The sequence below is a fragment of the Erpetoichthys calabaricus genome, chromosome 10, assembly GCF_900747795.2.
Source record: "Erpetoichthys calabaricus chromosome 10, fErpCal1.3, whole genome shotgun sequence".
NCBI classification, from domain to species: Eukaryota; Metazoa; Chordata; class Cladistia; order Polypteriformes; family Polypteridae; genus Erpetoichthys; species Erpetoichthys calabaricus.
In genome coordinates this window covers 125,187,901-125,214,937 of record NC_041403.2, presented here as the reverse complement: position 1 = coordinate 125,214,937, position 27,037 = coordinate 125,187,901, and the positions used below count along the sequence as shown (strand labels likewise).

At 39.0% G+C, this 27,037-nt stretch overlaps 1 protein-coding gene across 1 annotated transcript in view; it reads right to left on the bottom strand.

Annotated features, from left to right (window-relative positions):
• The window catches only part of eif6 (eukaryotic translation initiation factor 6), a 43,903-nt gene continuing 16,866 nt past the window's right edge, over positions 1-27,037 (bottom strand). Inside the window, exons 4-7 of the mRNA XM_028811879.2 lie at positions 4,555-4,730; positions 1,101-1,277; positions 637-818; positions 1-423 (exon numbers count right to left, since the gene is read on the bottom strand). Of these exons, the coding sequence (XP_028667712.1) occupies positions 414-423; positions 637-818; positions 1,101-1,277; positions 4,555-4,730 (545 nt within the window). The 3' untranslated portion in view covers positions 1-413. The remainder of the gene's footprint in view (positions 424-636; positions 819-1,100; positions 1,278-4,554; positions 4,731-27,037) is intronic.

Sequence of the window (27,037 nt, the reverse complement as noted above, 5' to 3'; positions counted from 1 at the left end):
TATATATATGAATAAAAATGTTTATATGCTTTTTATTTAATTATGAAAACACAATTCCTTAAGCATACAGATGCCACAGTTGTAGGCAGGAACCGTATGGTCTTATAACACAATGAGACCTGACTGACCAAGGAGGCAGAGCCTCTTAGAAATCAAATGCAGGTTTTAAAAGCAGACAAGGTCATAAATCACCCAAGCGCTTTCCTTAATCATATCAGGTCACTCAGCATTTGAAGGCAGAAGAGATGTTTGGATTTGGATAAATAAAGTAGAAGAGAGACCCAGATGACACCACCACTGTCTCTCACCACATCTAGGCAGGGCCTCCCAATAACAAAGAGCAGTGATGCATGAATCGAAGATCGCTCAGAAGGATGGAGCTGAAATACACTGCTCAGATGGATATCTGCAACTTATGTGAGGCTGTGAAAAGAAGACAGACAGACTTGTGGTTTGTACTGTGAAAAAATAAAACGATCCAACTGTCATCAAGTTTGGCAATGGCATTGTTTGTAATTAGGAAAATGATGCATTTTCTAACATCCTAGGAGGAGACAAGCTTCACTGCACTGAGGAATCCCTACATTTATTTAACTCGCATACTGAGGTATATCAGCTGTCAAACCATCCTCTCACCTGTCGATGAGTGAGTCTCTCATGCTGGTAGCAATGGTGCTGAGCTGTGCTTCGTTCAGCCTGAAAACACTTTCAATTACCGACAATTCAGTACTTGTTGTATCCAGGCCACAGAAAGCACACCAGTCATTCACCACCATCCCTGCTGCAATCACATCACTGCCTCGGTTTACAGTTCCTGACTGAGAAAAAAACACATAAATAAATAAATAAATAAATAAATAAATAAATAAATAAAAGCTGTCTAACTTTCAACATAGTTGCAAATGCTTATGATAATATTCACAATTTTCTTCTTCAAAATTTCTTCATTTAATTGAATGTTTTCACTAAAACCTCTGGATTTATTACACATCACAACAGGGTTTGGCAATCCAGTTTAAGTATACAGTAAAAGTTCTATGGCTAGCAAAAATAACAAGCGAGGTGGATTACAAGCATGTATGTGAGCGCTGGTCTCTTACCACAAGGGGCACTTGAAGCAGAGAGGACAGTTCATCCTGGTCCTCAATGGAGGTCTTTGGGTGTACAAGGCCTCCTCGGTTACTGAAAGCACAGTAACTGCCAACAAGAACCTGATCAGCCACAGTCTGTCGAAACACTTCAACTTTTAAGACATCCGCTAAAATTTCCTCCGTTTCCTAAATTCAAAAATAAAAATGTCACAAGGGGTAATGTGAGTAACATTCACAACTCAACTAATATTTAAAAAATAACATTTTCAAACACATTAATGGCATAAAAATTGTTTACTGTATGTGCTACCAAAATGGCATTACCAAGGTCATGCACAGTGCAATATACCAGGATAATGTATTAAATAAAACATTAATAAACTGATTCTAGTTCCATTTTCTAAAATCCTTGCAGGTAGGTACGAGTCAGAATTCATCTTGTTTCTATAAAAAGGTCTGACGATTCTAGAAAGTGAAGCAGAACATCTCACTTATTATTTTGCTCACAGATGACTATATACAGTATTAACTCCTAACATTAACATGTTATCCATTCATTCAATTGCAGGATCATCAGGAGCACCACTGGACTTAAGGCATTAAACTATCCTGAATAAAAGGCCCGTCTGTCTATCACAGGCACACCCAGTCAGTATGGCAGGGTCAAAATAAAGTTGTCGCTGAACCCAAACTGCAGTCACGTGGGAGTAACGACCATGCAGAGGTGCAGAATCTAGTATGTTGAAGCTGTAAGGTACAAGTGCTAATCACTGCACCACCATGCCACCCCAAGCCACTAACTAGTATGTAGTTAGTAATAGTAATTACAGTAACACTTAAGGGTTTAATTTTGATGACCATAGTAATTAGCAGTCTATAGGTTCAGATTATTTAAGTAAACAATTAAATGTTATCAGAATCGTTGAACATTTCAATGAAACACAATTTGCTAAGGTAAATATTAGTGCTAGGCAGTATGACTAAAATTCTATATCACTGTATTTTTCAAAATTATACCAGTTTCACAGTATTCAACGGTATTTTTTTCCCCACGCATGAGTGGATGTTAACCACATTTTCACTACAATTACTGGCTAAGAATAACCTATTCCACTGTCATGAGAATTGTACATTGTACAAAAAAACATTTTAATGTACACACAAGTATTAATGCAGGTTTGCATGGCCCCATAAAGTGATAGTTTTCAAGAGGTTGGCACTAATGAAGAGAAGGAATCAAATTGCATGACAGTTGCAGTCAAAATATAGAACCATTTTATTGAACAAATTTTGCAAACAACTTAAACTAAAATTTTGACAACATATTTTCAACCATCCAAAGGGGTATTTAGACTTAGTAAAATATCCAGAGGTGCTTGTCAAAAGTTGTATTGCACTGAACATGTCTTAGATAAGGAATAAATAGTAAATATTTTTTGTAAACCAACTACACTTTCTATTAATGTTTTCTGTTAATCTCTGTCCACTGACACGTTAGCTATATGGATTGTAATGGCGTTGGTTATCTTGATCCACTTCTTGCTTTTTTTGTAGTAGGCAGTCCTCTAGCAAATGTGTCTACAAGTAACGTCTGACTTGAGTGTCCTCTAGCTTTTTCAGTTTTACCTGAGGATGTGGAGGGTGCCAATCTTAGTTCCATACATTCATGGTACTCCAAAGCATGTTTGCGGCTAAGGTGGTGCAGCAAATTGCTCGTGATGCCGCCTCTGGTGACAACTTTAGCTCAACAGCATTTGCAGTAAATAGTTGTTCGGTCCACATTCGACCTTTTAAAACCAAAATATCTCCAGACAACAGACGCGGCTCCTTTTTCAGCAAAAGTTCTTCTGTGTCATTATGGTCAACTTTTTTGTCAGCTACAGCTTCAGTTTCAGAATGTTCTCTCTCCATTTTCACTGCGCAATACCTCCACTAACACATGTACTCCGTTGTATGCGTGTTTAGCAGTGAAAAAGGTCTCCCCTTAAACAGTTTCCCGCTGCGCCACGTTCCGAACATTGTTTAGGCTATTTACACCGATATTGAGGTATAAGTAAAATCCATATCATAACAAAAATAAAAAACGGTTTTCGGTATGAAACGGTATACCTCCCAGCACTAGTAAATATATGTAAGAAATAAGCATGAAAATGAACACTTTGTGATAAAACTGTAGTCATCAAGCTAAAAAGTTTGGTGTATAAGGCTGGCGTCCTTCAACATCTGCAATAACATGCTGCAGAAGTTCTATCAGACGGTTGTGGCGAGTGCCCTCTTCTACGCGGTGCTGTGCTGGGGAGGCAGCATGAAGAAGAAGGACGCCTCAAACCTGGAGAAACTGGTGAGGAAGGCAGGCTCTACTGTAGGCACGGAGCTGGACAGTTTGACATCTGTGGCAGAGCGACAGGCACTGAGCAGGATCCTGTCAATCATGGAGAATCCACTGCATCCACTAAACAGTATCATCTCTAGACAGAGGAGCAGCTTCAGCGACAGACTGCTGTCACTGCCCTGCTCCACTGACAGACTGAGGAGATCATTCCTCCCTCACACTATGTGACTCTTCCATTCCACCTGGGGGAGTAAACGTTAACATTATTCAAAGTTATTGCCTGTCTGTATACCTGCATTGTTATCACTCTTTAATTTAATATTTTCTTTATCAGTATGCTGCTACTGGAGTATGTGAATTTCCCCTTGGGATTAATAAAGTATCTATCTATAGAAGGAAAGAGATTATAAGTGCAGTCATTACACTCCTTTTCTGATGCTATACAAAGTTAAGTGCACTCTGGGAAGGAAAAACACTTTCTAAAATAAGCAATGCAGCCTGTGGTTAATGAAAAGAGGGTGTATATTCAAAACAATCACAGGTTATGTCTTTGCGCGGGGGTTCTTCTGGTCACATAAGGCATGCATCTACTTGGGAAGATCTAACAGCATTAACGCTTACATACCACATTTATCATTCATGAAGAAGTACAATGCGTTCTGCACGATGCTTTCAAATGCATATCAGTGCTCTGAGAAGGCTAGCACTCTGCAGAAACCAAGTTAATGACCTAAAATCCATTTTAAATTATTGGCCATGCCTCAGGCATCCTCAACCCCTTGCAAACAGAATGAAAGCAAGATGGCAGTATTTATCTTACCTGCAAGGCTCAGATTTTCTTATATGTTTGAAAAACGTTGCATTTATTAGTTTTTTTTTTTTTTTAAAGACAAGTGTTGAATTGGTTACCTGCAACCCAAGAGTAAAGACTGTCCCATCATCTGACAGTACAGGTATACATGCATACATTTTCAAATCCCCCAAGAATGTGTGACGTGTTTACCATATCCTAGGATATTTACAGCCTATATTGGAAATCTTTTCTTTATGCCATTTCATATCATCATTCTTCATTTTTAATACACTGACTCACTGGGAGAAGATGTAACCACCACATCTAAATAGGCTTACCCTATCAAGGTCAGGGTGGACCAGAGCTACATAATCATTACAAGCAATGACATTCCCTAGCGCAGACAGGCGTTCTTCCACCCTCTGGATCTGGACAGTGTCTGGTAAGCTGTTTCGGATGTGCTGCAGCTCTTGGTCTGTTGTGTTGTTTGGCACAAGCAAGCCATGTCTGTTCCCTGTTGAGAAGAAGCCACTACAGTTAGTGAGCAGCACATACATGCAAATGTGTTACTTTGGCTGTGAACACAATAAACACCAACATGGAAAGTACTCTTTGAATACATACAGGGACTCCTCAATTACAAGGTTAAGACATTTCTGTTTTCCTATGTTTAGAGGTCACAGCCATAAAACCTGACCTTGGGATTTTAAACAACTAAAGTTAAAAAATACTGCGGTGGGCTGGCGCCCTGCCCTGGGTTTGTTTCCTGCCTTGCGCCCTGCGTTGGCTGGGAATGGCTCCAGCAGACCCCCCGTGACCCTGCAGTTAGAATATAGCGGGTTGGATAATGGATGGATGGAAGTTAAAAATAGCAAACAAAAAAAGACCAAAAATGATGCTTCTCAATTGAGGACAACTTAGGACAGCAGCTAACCTCAGACTAGGATCAGGGCTTCATTCACACAGTCCACATTAATTTAGTCTCTACTGCTGAACATAAACAATAAGCTGGTCAAGTGTGCAGATGATACCAGAGTGGGTGGAAGGGTTAAAAATGTTGAATAAGCCAAATCATTGCACATGGACTTGGATGGCATACAGGATTGGGCAGATTTGTGGCAGATGAAATTTAATGTAAGTAAATGTAAAGCATTACACATATGAAGTAAAAATGTTTGATCTGAATATGGGGGATTAGGGGGTTGTCTGAAAAACAAAAGTTCACCTTAAGAGAAGGACCTGGTAGTCATGGTAGACTTATTATCTTCATTCGGACAGTATACAGAAGCAATCAAAAAGGCGAATAGGATGTTAGGATGAATATATCACAATTTTTGGGGTTAGGCCTTAACTACCTAAAACACTAGTGGCTCACTTGGAGTAATATGTTCAGTTTTGGTCAACATATTACAAAAAAGTCATAGCTCTGCTAGAGAAAGTCTATTAGAGTTACTACGCTGATGCTGGAAGTAAGAGTTATGAGCTACAAGGAGAGACCAAAGAAATTGAACCTTTTCAGTTAAAGCAAACATTTATTAGGAGGAGACATAATTGAAGTATTTAAAATTATGAAAAGAATTAATACATTAGGCAACCTAGAGACATGGTTGGAAACTTAACACCCGATTTCACAGAAATATTAGAAAGTTTTTCTTCACACAAAGTACCATAAACACTTGAAATAAATAGCCAAGTAGTGTGGTGGTGAGGACTTTAGAGACCTTCAAAACGCGACTTAATGTTATTTTGGACAATCTAGGTGAATAGAATGGGTTGAACGGCTTGTTCTCATCAAACTTTTTCTAATGTTCTACTGGAATGGGGTTTGTCACATACTATTTTGTAATATCTGGTATTGAGTTTTGGACATACTGAAATGTATAATTTATCTATACATATTAATAAAAGGCAAAGCCCTCACTGACTGACTCATCATTAATTCTCGAACTTCCCGTGTAGGTGGAAGGCTGAAATTTGGCAGGCTCATTCCTTACAGCTTACTTACAAAATTTAGGCAGGTTTCATTTCGAAATTCTACGCGTAATGGTCATAACTGGAACATGTTTTTTGTCCATATACTCTAATGGAGGAGGCGGAGTCACGTATCGCGTCATCACGCCTCCTACGTAATCACGTGAACTAAAAACAAGGAAGAGATTTACAGCACGAGTCAAACGCGGGAACGAAGGTAAATGACGTTAATTTTTGAGTGTCTTTTAATACTGTGTAAGCATACATATTAACACATGTGCAATTAAACGTGTGCATTTACGGGGTGATTTCTCAGGCTTAAAAGCTCGCCTTTTACTAAAAAGGTAAATGCAAAACTATTTTCAATCATTCTATGATCTGCTTCTCACAACTGAAGGCACCGTGGCTGATGTTATGTCACTTGCTGGCTAACTATAAGCGTTACCTGGTAGGTAACCAGCCACTCACTTCACTCCCTTACGGGAATCGAACCTCTGAGGTTTTCTTTTGTTCTTAATTAAAATTTAAAAGCAATACTTCACCGCTGCTAAGCCCCTCTAGCGCTGACGTCCGAGGTTCGATTACCGTAAGCAAGTGCAGTGAGTGTGTACGCCTGATGAGCCAAGAATAAGGGGGAAAGACGTGTCGCGTACTCTTTGCATTATTTGACAGTAAACTATTTTCAACCATTCTATGATCTGCTTCTCACAACTGAAGGCACCGTGGCTGATGTTACCTCACTTGCTGGCCAACAATAAGCGTTACCTGGTAGGTAACCAGCCACTCACTTCACTCCCTTACGGGAATCGAACCTCGGACGTCAGCGCTACAGGCAAAGCCCCTAAAATTGCGCTACGGCGTGTGGTTCGTTTATTTGACAACATGTAGATCGGGGTAATTACATTCACGGCATTCGTAGTCTGATTCACAATCTGATTGTATGGGTGGTTACCTACCAGGTAACACTTATAGTTGGCCACCAAGTCAGGTCGAAGTGATCACTCGAGTGAAGGCAGCTTCACAAAAAAACAGATCCTTAACAAACTGTTATTAGTATATTTTCCCTCAATTTAAAAAGGTTTTGTTTTCTTCTTAATAAAAATTTAAAAGCGGTACTTCGCCGGTGCGAAGCGCGTGGATTTGACCGACTGACACATACAGACATATTCATGAGTGCAGGTACTTCGGAAAGAAAGCACCGTGTAAACCTAAAGTTTAAATTAAGTTCATAGACCTACAAAAGGTTGCCATTCATTTGAGGCAAGATTGCTTTTCTTCTGTACAACTATACGTTGCATTCTCAAGAGTGTGCTTGCACGGCTTCGGATATAGATATATATATATATATATATATATATATATATATATATATGTATGTATGTCTATATATAAATATGTAAGCTTATAAGTACTGCCTTACTTCTCTTTAAGAAAGGAAGATGTAATGATACTTGATTGAAACGATTCCATGTCTTCCTGGGTTTGCTTAGCTTATTGTCAATATCTTTACACCTTTTTTTAAGACTTATTGACTGAAATGGGCTTTCATGAAAAAAGTTAGGGCTTTGCTACAGGATACACCCTCCACAAGTTAAGCAAGTAAAAATAAAATATATATTTCTGTTTTATTTAAACCTTTTAAGTTCGTATGCATAGCCCCATTTGGCTGTTTAATTTTTTTTTTTTCTTTCTTCAGTAATATTTAATCTCCTTAAAGAAAAAGAACATATCCATTTTACTTTTTTTGTATCTCTTTAGTAATATTTTAGTGTAAAAGGATAACCAGTATTTAAACCTTTTATGTTACTTTATAAATTTATTTTACACAATGTTGAAAAATTAATAAGAAAGCTACATATTTTGGCAGCTGCTGCTTTAATTTTCAATGAAATGAAAAAAGCTCTCCAAGAGAAAACGTCAATGAAGAAGAAACAGTTTGCACTATCTAAAAATGAGAAACCCTCATTTATAAAAGTTTGCTGCAGAAGCCTTAACTGAAAATAAATGAATAGTTCCTATGTGTATAATACATATTTATCTATTTTACTTATGCCTTTATTCCAGCAACTTACAACATCTGAGGTACAATTTGTTACATTACTTTTGTTTTTTGCAGCACAGGCAGGTGAAGTGACTTCCTCAGGGTCACACAGTGGTGTCAGTACCAGGATTTGAACTGACAAGCTCCGGGTTTACTGAAATATTACTGAAGAAAGAAAAAAAACGAAAACGGGCAAATAGGGCTATGCATACAGATGTCCATCCATCCATTATCTAACCCGCTATATCCTAAATACAGGAGCCAATAAGTAGATATTATATATATATATATATATATATATATATATATATATATATATATATATATATATATATATATATATATATATATATATATATATATATATATGTGAATGTATGTATGTGGGCGGCACGGTGGCGCAGTGGTAGCGCTGCTGCCTCGCAGTTAGGAGACCCGGGTTCGCTTCCCGGGTCCTCCCTGCGTGGAGTTTGCATGTTCTCCCCGTGTCTGCGTGGGTTTCCTCCGGGCGCTCCGGTTTCCTCCCACAGTCCAAAGACATGCAGGTTAGGTGGATTGGTGATTCTAAATTGGCCCTAGTGTGTGCTTGGTGTGTGGGTGTGTTTGTGTGTGTCCTGCGGTGGGTTGGCACCCTGCCTGGGATTGGTTCCTGCCTTGTGCCCTGTGTTGGCTGGGATTGGCTCCAGCAGACCCCCGTTACCCTGTGTTCGGATTCAGCGGGTTGGAAAATGGATGGATGGATGGATGTATGTATGTCTATATTTATATCTATATATCTATATATATATCTATATATATATCTATATATATATATATATATATATATATATATATATATATATGTAGATATGTAAATTTGTATATATGTGGATATGTATATATATGTATATGTAGATATGTGTATATGTAGATATGTATATATATGTATATATATAGTTACATAACCTCTTTAACACACTACTTCTCCGCTGCGAAACGCGGGTATTTTGCTATATGTAGATATCTGTATATGTAGATATGTAAATATATGTATATATGTATATGTATATATATATATGTTTACATAACCTCTTTAACACACTACTTCTCCGCTGCGAAGCGCGGGTATTTTGCTATATATATATATATATATATATATATATATATATGACAGCAACACTCATAACAATAACACAATTACATATATATATATGTAGATATGTGTATATATATATATATATATATATATATATATATATGTGTCAATCTATCTATGTATGTATGTATGTCTAGATATGTATATATATATGTAGATGTGTATATATGTAGATATGTAAATATTTATGTATATATATGTGTCTGTGTGTATATATATATATATATATATATGTGTGTGTGTGTGTGTATGTATGTATATGTGTGTGTTTATGTATGTGTGTATATATATGTTGATATGTATATATATGTGGATGTGTATATGTATGTGTATATGTAGATATGTATATATATGTATATGTATATATATGTTTATGTGTGTGTGTCTGTGTATATTATATATATATATATATATATATAAAAAAGACAGCAACACTCATAACAATGACAACACAATTACATTGACAATCATGTTACGTTATTTTTAAAATGTTTCCTTTTTTTTTTCATAACCTCTTTAACACACTACTTCTCCGCTGCGAAGTGCGGGTATTTTGCTAGTTTATACTCATAAAATCTGCAGATGAGTGTGTAATAAGTCATACATAAACCAAACTGTAAAATAAATAAGGCTATAATTAGTGAAGTTTCAAATAAAATACAGAAAGAGGAGATGCACACGTATCTACCATTGCTATTAGGTACTGTATATGCAAAATTTTGATCTTCAGCTTTGCACTGCTTTGCAAATTCAAAAGATGCAGCAGAAACTGATAACCAGCAGAAAAGCCCAGTTTCATCACAGTTGAAAACTTGATGAGAGCAAAAGCCATTTCTCTGTGTTATCATTTCAAAGTGGTGTATGCAATTTTTGGCAGCCCTTTTATCAGCACTAGCTGCTTCACCATGCCTAACAATGCTATGAATCCCAGTTCTCGCTTTAAAATTGTGAAACCACCCCTTACTTGCATGAAATGTTTCACCACTATCACTTGTTGATGGCTTATCCTTTAACAGATCTGCATTTATAGCCCTAGCTTTTTTACAAATTATAGAGTCAGATAGGCTATCATCACCTGCCATCTGCCTTTCGTTTATCCACACTAGTAATAGCTTTTCTACCACGTCTAACACCGTTGAACGTGACTTACTAATTTGATTAACACCTTTAGCGACACTAGCTTCCTTATACAAATCTTTTCTTTGTAAAATTGTTGAGATGGTGGATTCTGACATGCTGTACATATTAGCAAGATCGGTCACACGAACGCCACTCTGATATTTCCGCACAATTTCCTTCTTCGTTTCGATTGTGATCGCTTTCTTTACCTTTGTTACCTTTTCTTCCTTCCTTAGCTTCTTTTCTAGCTTTTTTGGGGCCATTTTGATAGCAATTATCGAAATAAATTATATAAATCACTGCACTGACTGAAATTACACCCACAAACACACGTATCTGGGCTCAGACTGACGCTTACTAATGCTCTCAGCTGTTTGCTTACAATCGTACAAGCGGATACAACTGACCGTTTTCGGGTTGTAACTCAAGACGTTGGTCGTAATTCAAAACAAAAATTTTGGTCGTAAACCAAATTGTTCGCATGTCAGGCCGGTCGTATATCGAAGGTCGACTGTATTTAAATTGTTTAGAGAGCTGTAACATCATGAATGTAATGTATTCTGTGTCCTGTCAACATAAGAGAAAGCCCGTTTAAGAAGCAAGTAGTGATTCACACACATAGAGGACATAGAAGAACACACACAATACGAAGAATGCTAACGTGCTACTTTAGTTATGATGGGATTTGAGAAACTAGTAAATTATAGTACTGTGCAAAAGTTTTAGGCAGGTGTGAAAAAAATGCTGTAAAGAAAGAATGCTTTCAAAAATGGAAGTGTTAATCATTTATTTTCATCAATCAACAAAATGCAGTGAATGAACAAAAGAGAAATCTAAATCAAATCAATATTTGGTGTGACCACCCTTTGCCTTCAAAACAGCATCAATTCTTCTAGGTACACTTGCACACAGTTTTTGAAGGAACTCGGCTGGTAGGTTGTTCCAAACATCTTGGAGAACTAACCACAGATCTTCTGTGGATGTAGGCTTCCTCACATCTTTCTGTCTCTTCATGTAATCCCAGACACTCGATGTTGAGATCAGGGCTCTGTGGGGGCCATACCATCACTTCCAGGACTTCTTGTTCTTCTTTACGCTGAAGATAGTTCTTAATGACTTTGGCTGTATGTTTGGGGTCGTTGTCCTGCTGCAGCATAAATTTGGGACCAATCATACGCCTCCCTGATGGTATTGTATGATGGATAAGTATCTGCCTGTATTTCTCAGCATTGAGAACACCATTAATCCTGACCAAATCTCCAACTCCATTTGCAGAAATGCAGCCCCAATCGTTCAAGGAACCTCCACCATGCTTCACTGTTGCTTGCAGACACTCATTATTGTACCGCTCTCCAGCCCTTCGACGAACAAACTGCCTTCTGCTACAGCCAAATATTTCAAATTTTGACTCATCAGTCCAGAGCACCTGCTGCCATTTTTCTGCACCCCAGTTCCTAAGTTTTCGTGCATACTTGAGTCGCTTGGCCTTGTTTCCACGTCGGAGGTATGGCTTTTTGGCTGCAACTCTTCCGTGAAGACCACTTCTGGCCAGACTTCTCCGGACAGTAGATGGGTGTACCTGGGTCCCACTGGTTTCTGCCAGTTCTGAGCTGATGGCACTGCTGGATATCTTCCGATTTCGAAGGGTAATAAGCTTGATGTGTCTTTCATCTGCTGCACCAAGTTTCCTTGGCCGACCACTGCGTCTACGATCCTCAACGTTGCCCGTTTCTTTGTGCTTCTTCAAAAGAGCTTTAACAGCACATCTTGAAACCCCAGTCTGCTTTGAAATCTTTGTCTGGGAGAGACCTTGCTGATGCAGTATAACTACCTTGTGTCTTGTTGCTGTGCTCAATCTTGCTATGACATGAAACTGTCTTCCACAACCTCACCTTGGTAGCAGAGTTTGGCTGTTCCTCACCTAGTTTTAAGCCTCCTACACAGCTGTTTCTGTTTCAGTTAATGACTGTGTTTCAACCTACGTGTGACATTGATGATCATTAGCACCTGTTTGGTATAATTGGTTGATCATACACCTGACTATAATCCTACAAAATCCCTGACTTTGTGCAAGTGTACCTATAAGAATTGATGCTGGTTTGAAGGCAAAAGGTAGTAACACCAAATATTGATTTGATTTAGATTTTTCTTTTGTTCACTCACTTTGCATTTTGTAAATTGATAACAATAAACAATCATTATTTATATTTCTGAAAGCATTCTTTGTTTACAGCATTTTTTCACACCTGCCTAAAACTTTTGCACAGTACTGTAAAAGATTTTAAGATGAAGCTTATGACAATCTACTTTAATGACAAAATAAACTGATTAAAGTGGAAATTTCGAGATTAAAATTGACATTTCAAGCTTTTTTTCTACTATGTCTCCATTTTTTTTTTCCTTTTCTTTGTACCCCAATAAGCTTCTATATGACACTCAAATGGTGGGCTACGACTCATCTTTTCATGGCAACTTTTGATATCTGGCAACATCTTTTTATTTCAGCACTGTGCGACTTTCTGATCTTGAACTTTCGATCAGCTTCATTTTGTTGTTTATACAACTGCTTAAACCAACAAATAGTACGTTTTTCATTACCTCCACTTGGCATTCACTGAAATTCTTCTTTTTTTCCGCCCGTGCTTTTGCCATTGTCTTTTCATAGAACGCTGTACTTAAGGGAACATTTACATTGATTTGCATATTCAAAGAGGTGTAATTCTGGTAGGGGACGGGGTGGGGCGGCAGGTGTGTGCACGAGCGTTACATTTCACGCTGACTGGGATTTATGTAGTGGAAGTGCATGGAAGTTGGCTTACGTACGGTTTTGTGCATCTGAATTTTTTTATGCATACACACATCTCGACTTTTGTTTGTACGCCATGTTTTAGTGTGAATTCCACGGACGCCGTTTTGCCTGAGGCCCCTGGAGTCTGAGGAAAAGCAAAAAGAATTATGTATGCCACAGCAGTGGGCTACAGCGGCGTAGACCAGGTTGCATTCACCAAAATGACGATTACAAAGTACAATACAATTTATTTTTGTAAAGCCCAAAATCACACAATAAGTGCTGCAATGGGGTTTAACAGGCCCTGCCTCTTGACAGCCCCCCAGCCTTGACTCTCTAAGAAGACAAGGAAAAACTCCAAAAAAAAAAAAAAAAAAAAAAAAAAACCTTGTACAGAAAAAATGGAAGAAACCTTGGGAAAGGCAGTTCAAAGAGAGACCCCTTTCCAGGTAGGTTGGGCGTGCAATGGATGTCAAAAGAAGGGGGTCAATACAATACAATACAATACAATACAATACAATACAATACACAGAACAGAACAAATCCTCAATACAGTATAGAAATAAAAATTTTAGAAGTACGAAGCAGAATTTAACAGTAGATGATATCACATAATATGATTTGGATTTGTTTAGACATACAAAGTACATAGTTATACCCCAAAAAAAAACCTCTCGTTAGTAAAGTTAAGCAGACTTGCTTACTCAAAAAAAAGGAATAAAGCATTTATTCACATATTTGTACTTGTTGGGTTCATCGGAGTTGGCGGCATGGTGGCGCAGTGGGTAGCGCTGCTGCCTCGCAGTTGGGAGATCTGGGGACCTGGGTTCGCTTCCCGGGTCCTCCCTGCGTGGAGTTTGCATGTTCTCCCCGTGTCTGCGTGGGTTTCCTCCGGGCGCTCCGGTTTCCTCCCACAGTCCAAAGACATGCAGGTTAGGTGGATTGGTGATTCTAAATTGGCCCTAGTGTATGCTTGGTGTATGGGTGTTTTTGTGTGTGTCCTGCGGTGGGTTAGCACCCTGCCTGGGATTGGTTCCTGCCTTGTGCCCTGTGCTGGCTGGGATTGGCTCCAGCAGACCCCCGTGACCCTGTGTTCGGATTCAGCGGGTTGGAAAATGGATGGATGGATGGGTTCATCGGAAAAGCAGAGCAGACAACTCGGATATTTTGTGTTATATATTGCCAGAGCATCCTCTTCTTTGTCGTAATATGAGAAAAATGCAATGGATGTTTGCTGTGGTCTTCCAGGAGAGTAACACCAGTTCAGGAGTTGTCAGAACCCTGAAAAAATTGGTCACAAAGGCCAGCTATAATACAAGACTGAAACTAGATTCAATGTAAAAAAGAAAATCATGTTAAAATTAGAGGCCATCATGGCTAATGACACTAATCTTCTTCATAAGCTATTGCTCTAAATTGTTTCCAGTCTACAGCTCATTCCACTACAGTTTTCTAAGGGATGCTACTGGGGTTCTTTTTTGCCTGCGGCCATCAGACTATATAGTGCCTTTTCCCACTGTGCCTACCTTCAAACTATACAGTCTGGAGTTGAGGACCACCCATCATGAAGAAGAAGCAAGCAAGACAGAAAAATGGTTTTCCTTTACTTTGTGAGCCCTTACACTTTTGCTGCAGATTGGAAGGCATACTTCAAAGTCTTGGCTTTTTGTAAAGATATTGTTTTAATTAAATCATTAGAATAGTTTGCTCAGCTTGTTCTCAAGTGTGTTATGAGCATCAGCCACCATCAGTGCACTCAAAACAATTTACAGATTAACTCTCAAACACCAAAGGCAGTCCTTCCAGTTGTGTTCCTTACACAGATCCCATCGTGTATATTATCATACCTCTGCCACTTCAGCATCAGAAATAGGACAGGAGATAAAATATTCAAAAACTGCACTCAGTGGCCTCTCTCTGCATGTGATCAGGAATATGTTAAAATTTTAAAATAAAGGGAGATTGATGTTTTGTTTTAGGTGTAGGCAGCCAAAACCATTAATTTATTACATAACATTCTCAAACTCGCTTAAACCAATGCAGGGTCATTTGGGGACAAAGCCTACCCTGGCAGCACTGGGCACTAGGCAAGGAACAGTCCTGGGTAGGAGGTCAACTCACACACATGTACATAGGGGCCAACCTGGAACTGACAATAGTGATGTCAGAGGTAAACCACGGTAGCTGGAGGAAATGGAGGAAAACCCATGAAACCACTGGTAGAATGTGCTGACTCCACCTGGACAATATCAGCGAAGGATTTTAACTAGTAGTGTGACGAGATCTCGTGGTACGAGATCTCGCGAGATCAGATTTGTCTTGTGAGATGCGTCTGGTCTCGCGAGAACGTGACAAGATCCTTGCGTTATTGGCATGATGGAGTGTGAGGGAGAAGTAAGGATAGAAGATGCGCCCGCGACATTTAAATCGTTGGTGTGGCAACATTTTGGATTCCTTGTGGAAATAAGAAACGGCGAAAAAATGACAGACAAGACAAAGACAATTTGCAAACACTGTAAGAAATTAATACCGTACACCTCTGCTAACACAAGCACTATGCAAAAGCATTTAGAAAACAACCACAGCTCGTTACTAAAAGCTGCGCCTGTGAAGAAAACAGAAAGCAATTCAGTTCGCATGAAAGGGCAAACAACCATAACAAATGCCTTTGCAGCTAAACTTCCACCATCCAATGCAAGAGCCACGGCAATAACAAGAGACATCGGCGTTTTCATTGCAGCCGATATGAGACCATTTTCTGTGGTAGAAAATCTGGGATTTCAGCGACTCATCCACACACTGGAACCAAAGTATGCCATCCCGTCACGCGCACATTTTACTCGCACGGTGGTCCCGACCCTCTACAGGGAGTGCAAGGTAAACGTTGTACAGGCTCTGAAAGAGGCAGAAACCATCGCCATAACTACTGACGGTTGGACTTCTAGGTGTACACAGAGCTATATCACAATTACAGCCCACATTATCAACAGTAATTGGGAAATGGTACATTTTGTACTGCAGACGCGCCCACTTTTTGAATCACACACAGGGGCAAAAGTCGCTGAAGTTTTACAAGAAGCTGTCACACAGTGGGGTCTTAAAAAGCCAAACCATTGCATCGCTATTGTAACAGACAATGCGCGTAATATGGATGTGGCTGTGCGCGAGGCAGGATTTGAGCCGCACATCAAATGCTTCGCGCACACAATAAATCTCGCTACACAGGCTGGCCTCGGTGTTGCGCGTGTCGCTCGTTTGCTCGGGCGGGTGAGACGTGTAACTGCTTTTTTTCACCGGAGTTCGACAGCTGCCGCGGTACTGACGTCTAAGCAGAAGCTGCCAAACCTGCCACCGCACAAATTAATAATGGACGTCACCACGCGATGGAATTCATCATTGGATATGCTGGTTCGTTACCTGGAGCAGCAGGCTGCTATAGCAGCAGCGCTCACCAGCCCAGAAATAAGACAAAATGCCCGAAACATTGACACACTGGATACCTGCGAATTTCTTGTGAAAAAATGTAGACATGCTTATATTCTTAAAAAAGAACATGACCATATCTTAGGCTGTTCTGTATAGGTCATTACCTCATTACCTAGGTCTTAGCTCTTTTTCCATGCTTAAGAAAATTTTGTTCATTGTTTTGCACTCTGAGTTTTAAGACAGCAATACTTTGATAGTTACACCAATTATGGTTAATTGCACGTAAAGGGATATTTGTGTTATTATTTATTTTTATGTATACTATTTAATTTTATTGTGCAATTAATTGCCTGTCAGTTTGTGGCAAAATATTTTGCAGTGTTCACATGTTATTACTGCATATCATTCATCAAAATAGAAGTTTTATTTCATAAAGTTGATTTCAAAATGGACATGCATTTTTTGCATTTTGTGTTTTTCAGTTAAATAAAAGGCTATTTTTGCTATATATTTAAACATTGAGGATTTCTTTAAAAAAAAATGTCTAAAAGTCTCGTCTCATTCTCATGAACCCAGTCTCGTGTCTCGTCTCGTCTCGTCTCGTGGGAAAAGCGTCTCGTCACACCCCTAATTTTAACCAATAATGCTAGATTACTAAACTGAAATCAGTACCCACTGTACATCTGACCTGTCCATCTCTCTCTCTGAACAGTTTACATCCAACTTAACAAACATCCTAGAAACATATTCTAAAAGAAATAAGAAAAATTCTCAAATGTTCCCAACTTTCATCTCAGAGAACCCCATTGCAAGCTTCAAGGGTAAAGACTTATTACTTCTTTGTACTGAATTTGATGTTACTTTCCAGTTTCAACACTCAGTAATTTTAAAAGAAATGTACTTTTGCTATACATGACTATTGTTGAATGTATCGGAGACCATCTAGGAAAAGCTTGGCTGCTTGAAGAGGTGTTGGTAAGTCCATCAAGGTGCACTTACCCTGTAGTCTGTGTGTGGAATCCAATGCCCCAGGGTAGTGATGGGTACAATGTGCTGGAAAAATGCCATCCTTCAACAGACATGAAATTGAGGTCCTGACTCTCTGTGGTCAAAGTATTCCTGGGCATCTTTCGAAAAGAGCAGGTTGTCCCCTGATGTCCTGGCTAATTTGCCCAGCACGGCCTGGTCACTCTGGCCCTCTAAATCATCCCCTGTCACTTACTGACTATCTATGTCTCCCTCCCCTTCACCACCTAATAGCTAATGTGCTGTGGGCATATTGGCACAAGAATGGCCGCCGCTGCATCATCCAGGTGAAAGCTACACACTGGTAGTGGTTGAAGTGCTCTACAAATGTAATTAATTATTAATAAATCGGGGCAAATACGAGCATCCTGCAAAGGCACTGCTTTTGTTTTTTTTTTTTTACACCTAAATGAATAATCTTTAAGATATAACCTCAGTGTGAATATGCTCCTGTGTGTTGTTCAGTACCTCATTAACACATTGACAGGCATTCTTTCTTAATCAAAATCTGCTAAACTACAGATCCATTAGTTCAGATTAATAAAGACCAAGGATTTGGTGGCACAAAGTTCTTACCTGAAAGGAACGAGGGACACCAAAGACAGAATGACTTTAGGTCAAGTGAAGCTGTCTGGCCACATTATAATCCTTCCTTTATGTTTTGATATTTTTAATGTTCATTTCTAAATAGAAGTCAAATTTTTAAAATAATGTTATTTAAAAACCCAAATAAAAACAGACTGTGTATCCAAATTGGGTATTCTATTGTCCTCTTAAGTTGCATCCCTAAGGCTGTCTTGTTGCAGTACCAATCTACTAATCTTCTATCTCAACTGTTCAGTATTGCTCCCCAAAAACAAGTTATTAACCAACATCTGCTTTGCAAGTAAGACAGCAAATCATTACAGTGCGACAAGTGTGAAATTGCACTCTACAGATTAAACTGATAAGCAGGGAGAGAAAATAAGTCCTGTCATGCACTTCCTATAAAAGGAAGGTACAGCAGCTAATCAGCAACCCTAATGAGTACTGCCATGCACCAGAGCAGCGTTAATGAGGTCACAATTCCGGATCCAAGTTCTCTGGAACAAAGCGGCTCCAGGTCCCATGAGTGTGCAGTTCCCATACCTGCATGGCTTTTCACAACACTATGTTGTCTTAGGCTCTGTAAATTAAGCACTTAACTGAAGAATTAGTATACAGCTAGGGGCTTACTAACACTTAACAGAGAGATGTAGTAATAAAACAAAAAAGTGTAATGCAACATATGTGCATATATGACATTAGATTGAGGCAAAGGTAAGTATTGTCACACACGTGCGCATGGGAGGCAGCTAAAGGGCTCGAGGGAAGGCAGTTCTGAGGCATGCCGGGATGTGGCAGAGTGCACCGATTCTTTTTTTCCCTTGCCTGTAGACCATTCCCGGGAGATCTCACCTGGCTCTCATGACGTCACTTCTGGGACCGAGCCATTGGAAGAAGACCTTACCGGCCCCGGCCCCTGTGATGTCACCTCTGAGCTTGAACAAATGGCAGATGAACCTGAGCCAGACCCATATGCCCTCACTTCCTGTCTTCCCCTTTAAAAGTCTAACCGTTTCCCCTATGTGTCAGTCTTGTTTTGGACTCTGTTGTATACACATCAGTGCTCTTTATTGAATAAACGACTTTGCAGCCAGGATACCACATTATACGGGTGGCTGCCCCAAACCTTTATCTGTGTAATGTCTCGTTATTGCGACAGTATGCATTTATGTTTTTAATACAATTTAGCTCTGAGCACTATATCTGATGTGCTGCAACACACTTGCATCGCAACAGCCTGGGGCAATTTTCTTATTTTCTCTGGGCTCTAGCTGTACTGCAATGTCAAAATGACTCCCAGAATGGGCAAGCACAACAAAAAAGTATCTGTGGATTTTTTTACTTGAAAGAGCTGCTAAAAAACAAGAAACACCTTGCTTAATTGGCTTCTTATAGTTATCTTCTAATATGCTTTTGAATAAATCACCACTTCTTTGTCCTCCAAGATGTAACTGGGTGTTCACTATTGACAATCAACAAAATCTACATTTTAGATATATATCTACACCTTCCTATATAAAATGTACATATATAATACATACTGAATATCTAAAACATGACTAACCTTCTGCGGTGGGTTGGCACCCTGCCCGGGATTGGTTCCTGCCTTGTGCCCTGTGTTGGCTGGGATTGGCTCCAGCAGACCCCCGTGACCCTGTGTTCGGATTCAGCGGGTTGGATAATGGATGGATGACTAACCTTTACCAGAATGCCAAGGTTCGGTATCAAGTGGACATTTTGAAAGAAAAAAAAAAACATCCCAACTCTTCAGTATAAAATTTTCCAGAATAAACCAAAGAGGTCAATACATAAATGTTAACCTAAGGAGCATTGTGATTTGGAAAACATGTGCATGAAGGAATGGTCCAAGATCCCTTAATGTGTTCTCCATGCTTTGTTACGTGGGCTAAAGTATATTATACCAAGAGCCCCCACTTTCACATCTCCTGTAAACAATTTTTTCTTTTCCTGGAAATCAATTCAGGAGGAGGAGGAAGTTTAGATACCATACAGACTTCTCATTATTTCCTTACATAAAAACTTTCATTCATTCTAAATCAAACTCATCTATAAATCAAAATAAACCTAATGTACCATGAAAAACAATTATAAGAACATAGGTTTTCCTGAAAGAAGTCAACTATTGATGTAAAATCCATGTGGTCACTTTCAAATCTACTTTATCCTATTTATGTTTGCGAGGGTCTGAGCCTATCCTAGCAACATCAGGCAAATAACTGACACCAACCCTGCATGAGGCACCAGTCCACTGCAAGGCATACTTCTGCAAACAGTGGCATTCACTCATATGAGGTCAGTTTACAGTTGCTATTTAATATAGCACACTTCAAGATGCAGGAGTAACATCCACACAAACAATACAGAACATGTAAACTTCACACAAAAAGTGATGTCAAATAATTCTGAAAGATGGTCAGTTTTTTACAATAGGTTACAGTATCAAATAAACTATCAGTGGAAGTCTGAACACTAAGCTAAGGGCAGTAAGAGGAGTGGGAACTCACACTCAGTTGGCGGAAGGAAATGGAGGTGAATAAAAAGATTTAGATTATTACCAGTAACTATTGTATGTGCAGTGCAGTACAGTAATTCCTCACCTATCGCGGGGGTTACGTTCTAGAGCCCCCCGCGATAGGTGAAAATCCGCGAAGTAGCGACCTATATTTATTATTTATACATATTTTAAGGCTTTATAAACCCATCCCACACTCTTATAAACCTCTCTCACTCTCTTGTTAACCTTTCCCACACTCTTATAAACACTTCCTATGCTCTTAAACACTTTCTGCATTCTTAAACACCGCAGACCAACACTGCACACTGCACGCAGCGATCAGACGTCAATGTGTCTGCACTCGCTTTGTGAAGGGGGGCAGCTGAACTCACGTTGAGCAGAAATGGACTTTGTGCTGCTTCTGCCAAAATGCCTGCTTGTCGCTCTGCGCATTCGGAAGGAGGAGGAGGAGTGGGGGTGTGTGAGGGCTGAACGCACGTTCGCTCAAACCCCCCTCCCCGGAGGCGCAGTACGCTCCTGCCACTTCGCATTGTCAAGGGGGTGGGGAGCTGAATGAACGCTAAGGAGAAGTGGACTTTGTGCTGGCTTTGTGCTGCTTGCCGCTCTGCGTGTCAATAATTTAAAAGCCTGTACATCACAAATTTTCCTGTCTCACTGTCTTGTCTTGCGTGAAGTTAAAATGTTTTATAATAGTGAGATGTTACTCATATCCTTAGCCCGACATCCACATATCATATGTGTTAACAAAGTGTGCTTTATAAGTTTACATTATAAGTTTACATGTGTTTAAAGCATGTGGGATGGGTATTTTAAGGCTTAAACTATAAAAATGTTTATTTATATGGTCTTTCTATATCGCGGATTTTCTCCTGTTGCTGATGGGTCTGGAACATAACTTCCGCGATAGGCGGGCAATCACTTGTATTTAAAAACCTGCGAAGTCATGAATCCGCGAAAAGTGAACCGCGAAGTAGCGAGGGATTACTGTATTGATGTTTTCTTCTTCTTTGATAAGAAGTCTTTCTTTCTTTTTCTTAAAGTGATACAACCATAAGATAAGATGAAACATGCAAACAAACAAAACACAAGAAACATCCTTGAAGTTAAACTCGCACTACTCTCGTGTTCTTCCATAATGTGAGGCATCTGCTGTCTGCATTAGTGCTAGCTCAGAAACACAGAGAGTTCAAAGTGCTTTGGATAAACAGGAGCATTTAGGTGAATAAATACCCTAAGTTCTTGTCAATAAGCCGCGGCTTATCTAAGGAAAAAAGTTGTGAAAATGAAAAAATAGAATATCGGCTTATACATAAGTCCGGCTTATACATCCATCGCGGGGGTTGCGTTCCAGAGCCACCCGCGAAATAAGAATATCCGCGAAGTAGAAACCATATGTTTATATGGTTATTTTTATATTGTCATGCTTGGGTCACAGATTTGCGCAGAAACACAGGAGGTTGTAGAGAGACAGGAACGTTATTCAAACACTGCAAACAAACATTTGTCTCTTTTTCAAAAGTTTAAACTGTGCTCCATGACAAGACAGAGATGACAGTTCCGTCTCACAATTAAAAGAATGCAAACATATCTTCCTCTTCAAAGGAGTGAAGCAAACAAATCAATATGTCTGTTTGGCTTTTAAGTATGCGAAGCACCGCGGCACAAAGCTGTTGAAGGCGGCAGCTCACACCCCCTCCGTCAGGAGCAGACAAAGAGAGAGAGAGGGAGAGTTTGTTTTTCAGTCAAAAATCAATACGTGCCCTTCGAGCTTTTAAGTATGCGAAGCACTGTGCAGCATGTCTTTTCAGGAATCAGCTTTACAAAAGATAGCAACGTGAAGATAATCTTTCAGCATTTTTAGACGAGCGTCCGTATCGTCTAGGTGTGCAAACAGCCCCCCTGCTCAATCCCCATACGTCAGGATCACAGATAGTCAGCGCAAGAGAGAGAGAACAGTAAGCCGGGTAGCTTCTCAGCCATCTGCCAATAGCGTCCCTTGTATGAAATCAACTGGGCAAACCAACTGAGGAAGCATGTACCAGAAATTAAAAGACCCATTGTCCGCAGAAATCCGCGATATATATTTAAATATGCTTACATATAAAATCACAATTTAAATGACCGCTACGCGCTCGTGTTGACTCGGCGACGCCCAGAGCAGAAAGAACGCGCTCCGGCCGCTCCAACCGCGCCATGCGGGGAGTGAGAGAGACGGCAATATCTCACACTCTCTCCCCCCTTAAAGAAATTAAATGGGCGCGAGTGAGACCACTGACCTCCCTCCCTTCTATTAGTTATAGGTTATAGTACGTTCGGCTTATCCATGAGTCCGGCTTATCTATGATACGATTTTATTTTAAAAATTCGTATGATTTTTGGTCTCCGGCTAATACATGAGTCCGGCTTATAGACAAGAACTTAGGGTAATTATTGAACCATTTTGAATAAGGCTGTTTTAGAGTTGTTCTAAAATATATAATAACTGGTTTTAAGAAAGAAAAAAGGTTTTAATGCAGTTTTTTTTTTATTGTTAACAAATGTGGCAACAATGTGAGTCTGCATAACACTAAGAAATGACATTACATTTGAAGTCATGCATTATTATTATTATGCAATTTGGGATTTGTCACTATGTCCAGCTTTTATCAGTACTCTTGTTTAAGAGGGGTTTTTTGACCATATTAAAACAATGAGATTAGATATTCTATAATGTAGGAGTATGTGATATGTATCATCTACGATCATATCCTAATTGTTGTTTTAATTTGTGCAAGCTGAAATTATCACGCATGCCACTCACCTTGCAAAAAACAATCAAAAACACACCTTGAGTGTCAACACATTCGGTATCTCATGTAACCCTAACAGGATATACTACTACGTGCGCGTGCATGGTCAACGTACCACAAGTGAAGTTAGAGTAGCTGTCTAAAACTGACTGGGCAAACGGCAACAAGGGTTAAAACAGCCTTGCAATCTAAGTCGTTAGATTTAATTGCAAGATGTGGATCATCCTCACTTGTGTGGAGGTGGCTTGGCTTTGAAAATGCTGAGGTGCTTAAAAAACAGCCATCTACAAACTATGTTGGAAATCATTTGTTGCTAAAGACTGCTCGACAACTAACTTGTTTCACCATCTGCAAAGTGAAATTGATCTATTACGGAGCCCCATACATAGATGTCAGGCAAAAAAAAAATACATTTGAATGGATTATTTTACTTTCCATAAGAAGCATATGGCTATAGAGTAGGTTTTATTTCGCAAGCCGTCGGGGTTGGGGGTCCTCAATTCCACAGCACTTTTTTTTTCTTACGTTATTTAAAACACTTGTACAGATCCTTGCCTCCTTGCCCTGCTGTGACATGAGGGTGCAAAAAAAGGGAAAAAGGAAAAAAAAAAAGTGTTTTAGCAGGTATTTAAAATTAATTTAGCGAAGGCAAGTCTCTGCACACTGCTACAGAATTACTTAATGATACCTGCGGTGGATAGTAATATAAATCCACTTGATTGGTGGAATACACAAGAAGAACATTTCCCCAAACTGGAGGAACTTGCAGAAAAGTACTTGTGTATCCCTGCCTCAAGCATCCCTTCAGAGAGGGTTTTCAGCACCACAGAAAATGTTGTAATGTGTAACTGTACTGCTCTGGAGCAGGATGCTGTGGAAAGACTGGTGCTTTCGTCATATTTGTGCAATACTGGACAGAACTTGTTTAGAAATGCTATAGTTTTTTTTTTCCTGTGCAGTATTTGACAGAACTTTGGATTTTTACACTATAGTAGAGTATGTTACATTTTTGTTCTTGCTTGTATGCTGCCCAATTCACCTTACAGCAGAGCAGTTTATGTTCATCCAGACTAATGTTCATGCCCTGTAATTCAGTCATGATTAGTATTTTATTCCCTTTGGATTCATATCTTTTTTACATTAAGTATAAGTATCTGTTTAAAATGCTTTCATTATAACAGTTTTGTTAGTCTTAGTATAATTTTTTGTCTAAATCCTGTAAGCCACATAGAAATGGTTTTCTCATACTTGCACTCTTTGATCTTAATAACACCTTGACTGGTGATTTCAATTTGTTTGTGTTATTTACTTTAGTTTAAGTAAATAAATACGACCCATTTTCCTTAACTGTTGTTTTCATTAATCTCTTTAGTAAGCTACAATTAATATCCTATTATCAAGACCAACCAAGATCAATAAGACTTTTACAAACACATTTTCAAAGGATGCAAAATATCGTCCAATTATTGTTATTGTCAAAGTCCCAGAAAATATTGAAATATCATTTTTTTTGCCAATATCACACATAGCAATGATAACTGATAGAATTGCTGTATAAAACCCATTACCTATACAGCAGAATAGTCATTATCTAAAAAAATTCACCTTTAAGAGAATAACTTTTGACATGAAGGTACCGTGTGCATTCTTTTAAAGTACTGGCACAGATAATTTAGAAGCACACAACTAAATGAATAATGGAGGGAGAGAAAAAAAAAAGATAAATATACCAGAGATGGAGGGGTACTGTGACATTCTGGAGTGATTTTCATGCAGAGGTACTAAAACTACAGATTTGTCTCCAAAAACAAATATATGGTAGCCATATGTGCTCAATGTTAATGAAGTAAAAAAAATAAATAAATAAAAACAAACTTTACATTTTCTAACAAGCTTGGAAGTTTAAAGTGGACTCTTCATTAGGTGAAACTACCTAATCACAAATTGGTTTCCTATTTGCTGAAGCTTAGAAAAGCAATTAAAATGACTAAACATTAGTACAGGATAAACTAAAGACCAAGTATAGTAGTAGCAATGACTCACATAACATTTTGAAGGGCTTAGAGATGCTTAGGGATTACTCAGTAAAACCTAATCCAATCTGATCCATATTTTCTCTCCTTGGAAAAACTTATTTTTTCTATGCCCACTTTGATTGGAATAACCTGCACCCTGCTATTCAATTGCCTGCAGCTTCATACTATTAGTTTCTGTGCATGACATAAAGAGGACGTAAAGGTAATCACCATAAGACATTTGATATGGATGGAATTTAAGGGCATGTTTTAAAAACCCAAAGCTACCAATTACTGATGATGATCACGAGAGATTGTGCACTCTCTCCACCTGCTTCAGAAGAACAACAATTGTCCCTGTTGCTAAGTAAACAAAAGGTGACTGTCTGACGACTGGTCAATGGCATTCACTCCAATAGTGAAGTGCTTTGAGGACTGGTGCTGGAACCCGTTAAATATAATATTCAAGACATTCCAAGCCAATTTAATTTTGTATATCATCACTACTGCTCCACAACAGGTGCCATGTTCCTTGCACTTAACACAATTCTGGCACATCCAGACGACAAACATTGTTGCTATGCCAATGACCACTTTAGAGACCACAACAGGATTTAAACCTACAGTTATGCTTGAGTTTAAGTTTGTGAACCCTTTAGAATTTTCTATATTTCTGCATATGACCTAAAACATCATCAGATTAACACTCATGTCCTAAAAATAGATAAAGAGAAACCAGTTAAACAAATGAGACGAAAATATTATACTTGGTCATTTATTTATTAAGGAAAATGATCGAATATTACATACAGTGCATCCGGAAAGTATTCCCAGCGCATCACTTTTTCCACATTTTGTTATGTTACAGCCTTATTCCAAAATGGATGAAATTCATTTTTTTCCTCAGAATTCTACACACAAGACCCCATAATGACAACGTGAAAAACGTTTACTTGAGGTTTTTGCAAATTTATTAAAAATAAAAAATTGAGAAAGCACATGTACATAAGTATTCACAGCCTTTGCCGTGAAGCTCAAAATTGAGCTCAGGTGCATCCTGTTTCCCCTGATCATCCTTGAGATGTTTCTGCAGCTTCATTGGAGTTCACCTGTGGTAAATTCAGTTGACTGGACATGATTTGGAAAAGCACACACCTGTCTATATAAGGTCCCACAGTTGACAGTTCATGTCAGAGAACAAACCAAGCATGAAGTCAAAGGAATTATCTGTAGACCTCCGAGACAGGACTGTCTCAAGACACAAATCTGGGGAAGGTTACAGAAAAATTTCTGCTGCTTTGAAAGTCCCAATGAGCATAGTGGCCTCCATCATCCGTAAGTGGAAGAAGTTCGAAACCACCAGGACTCTTCCTAGAGCTGGCCGGCCATC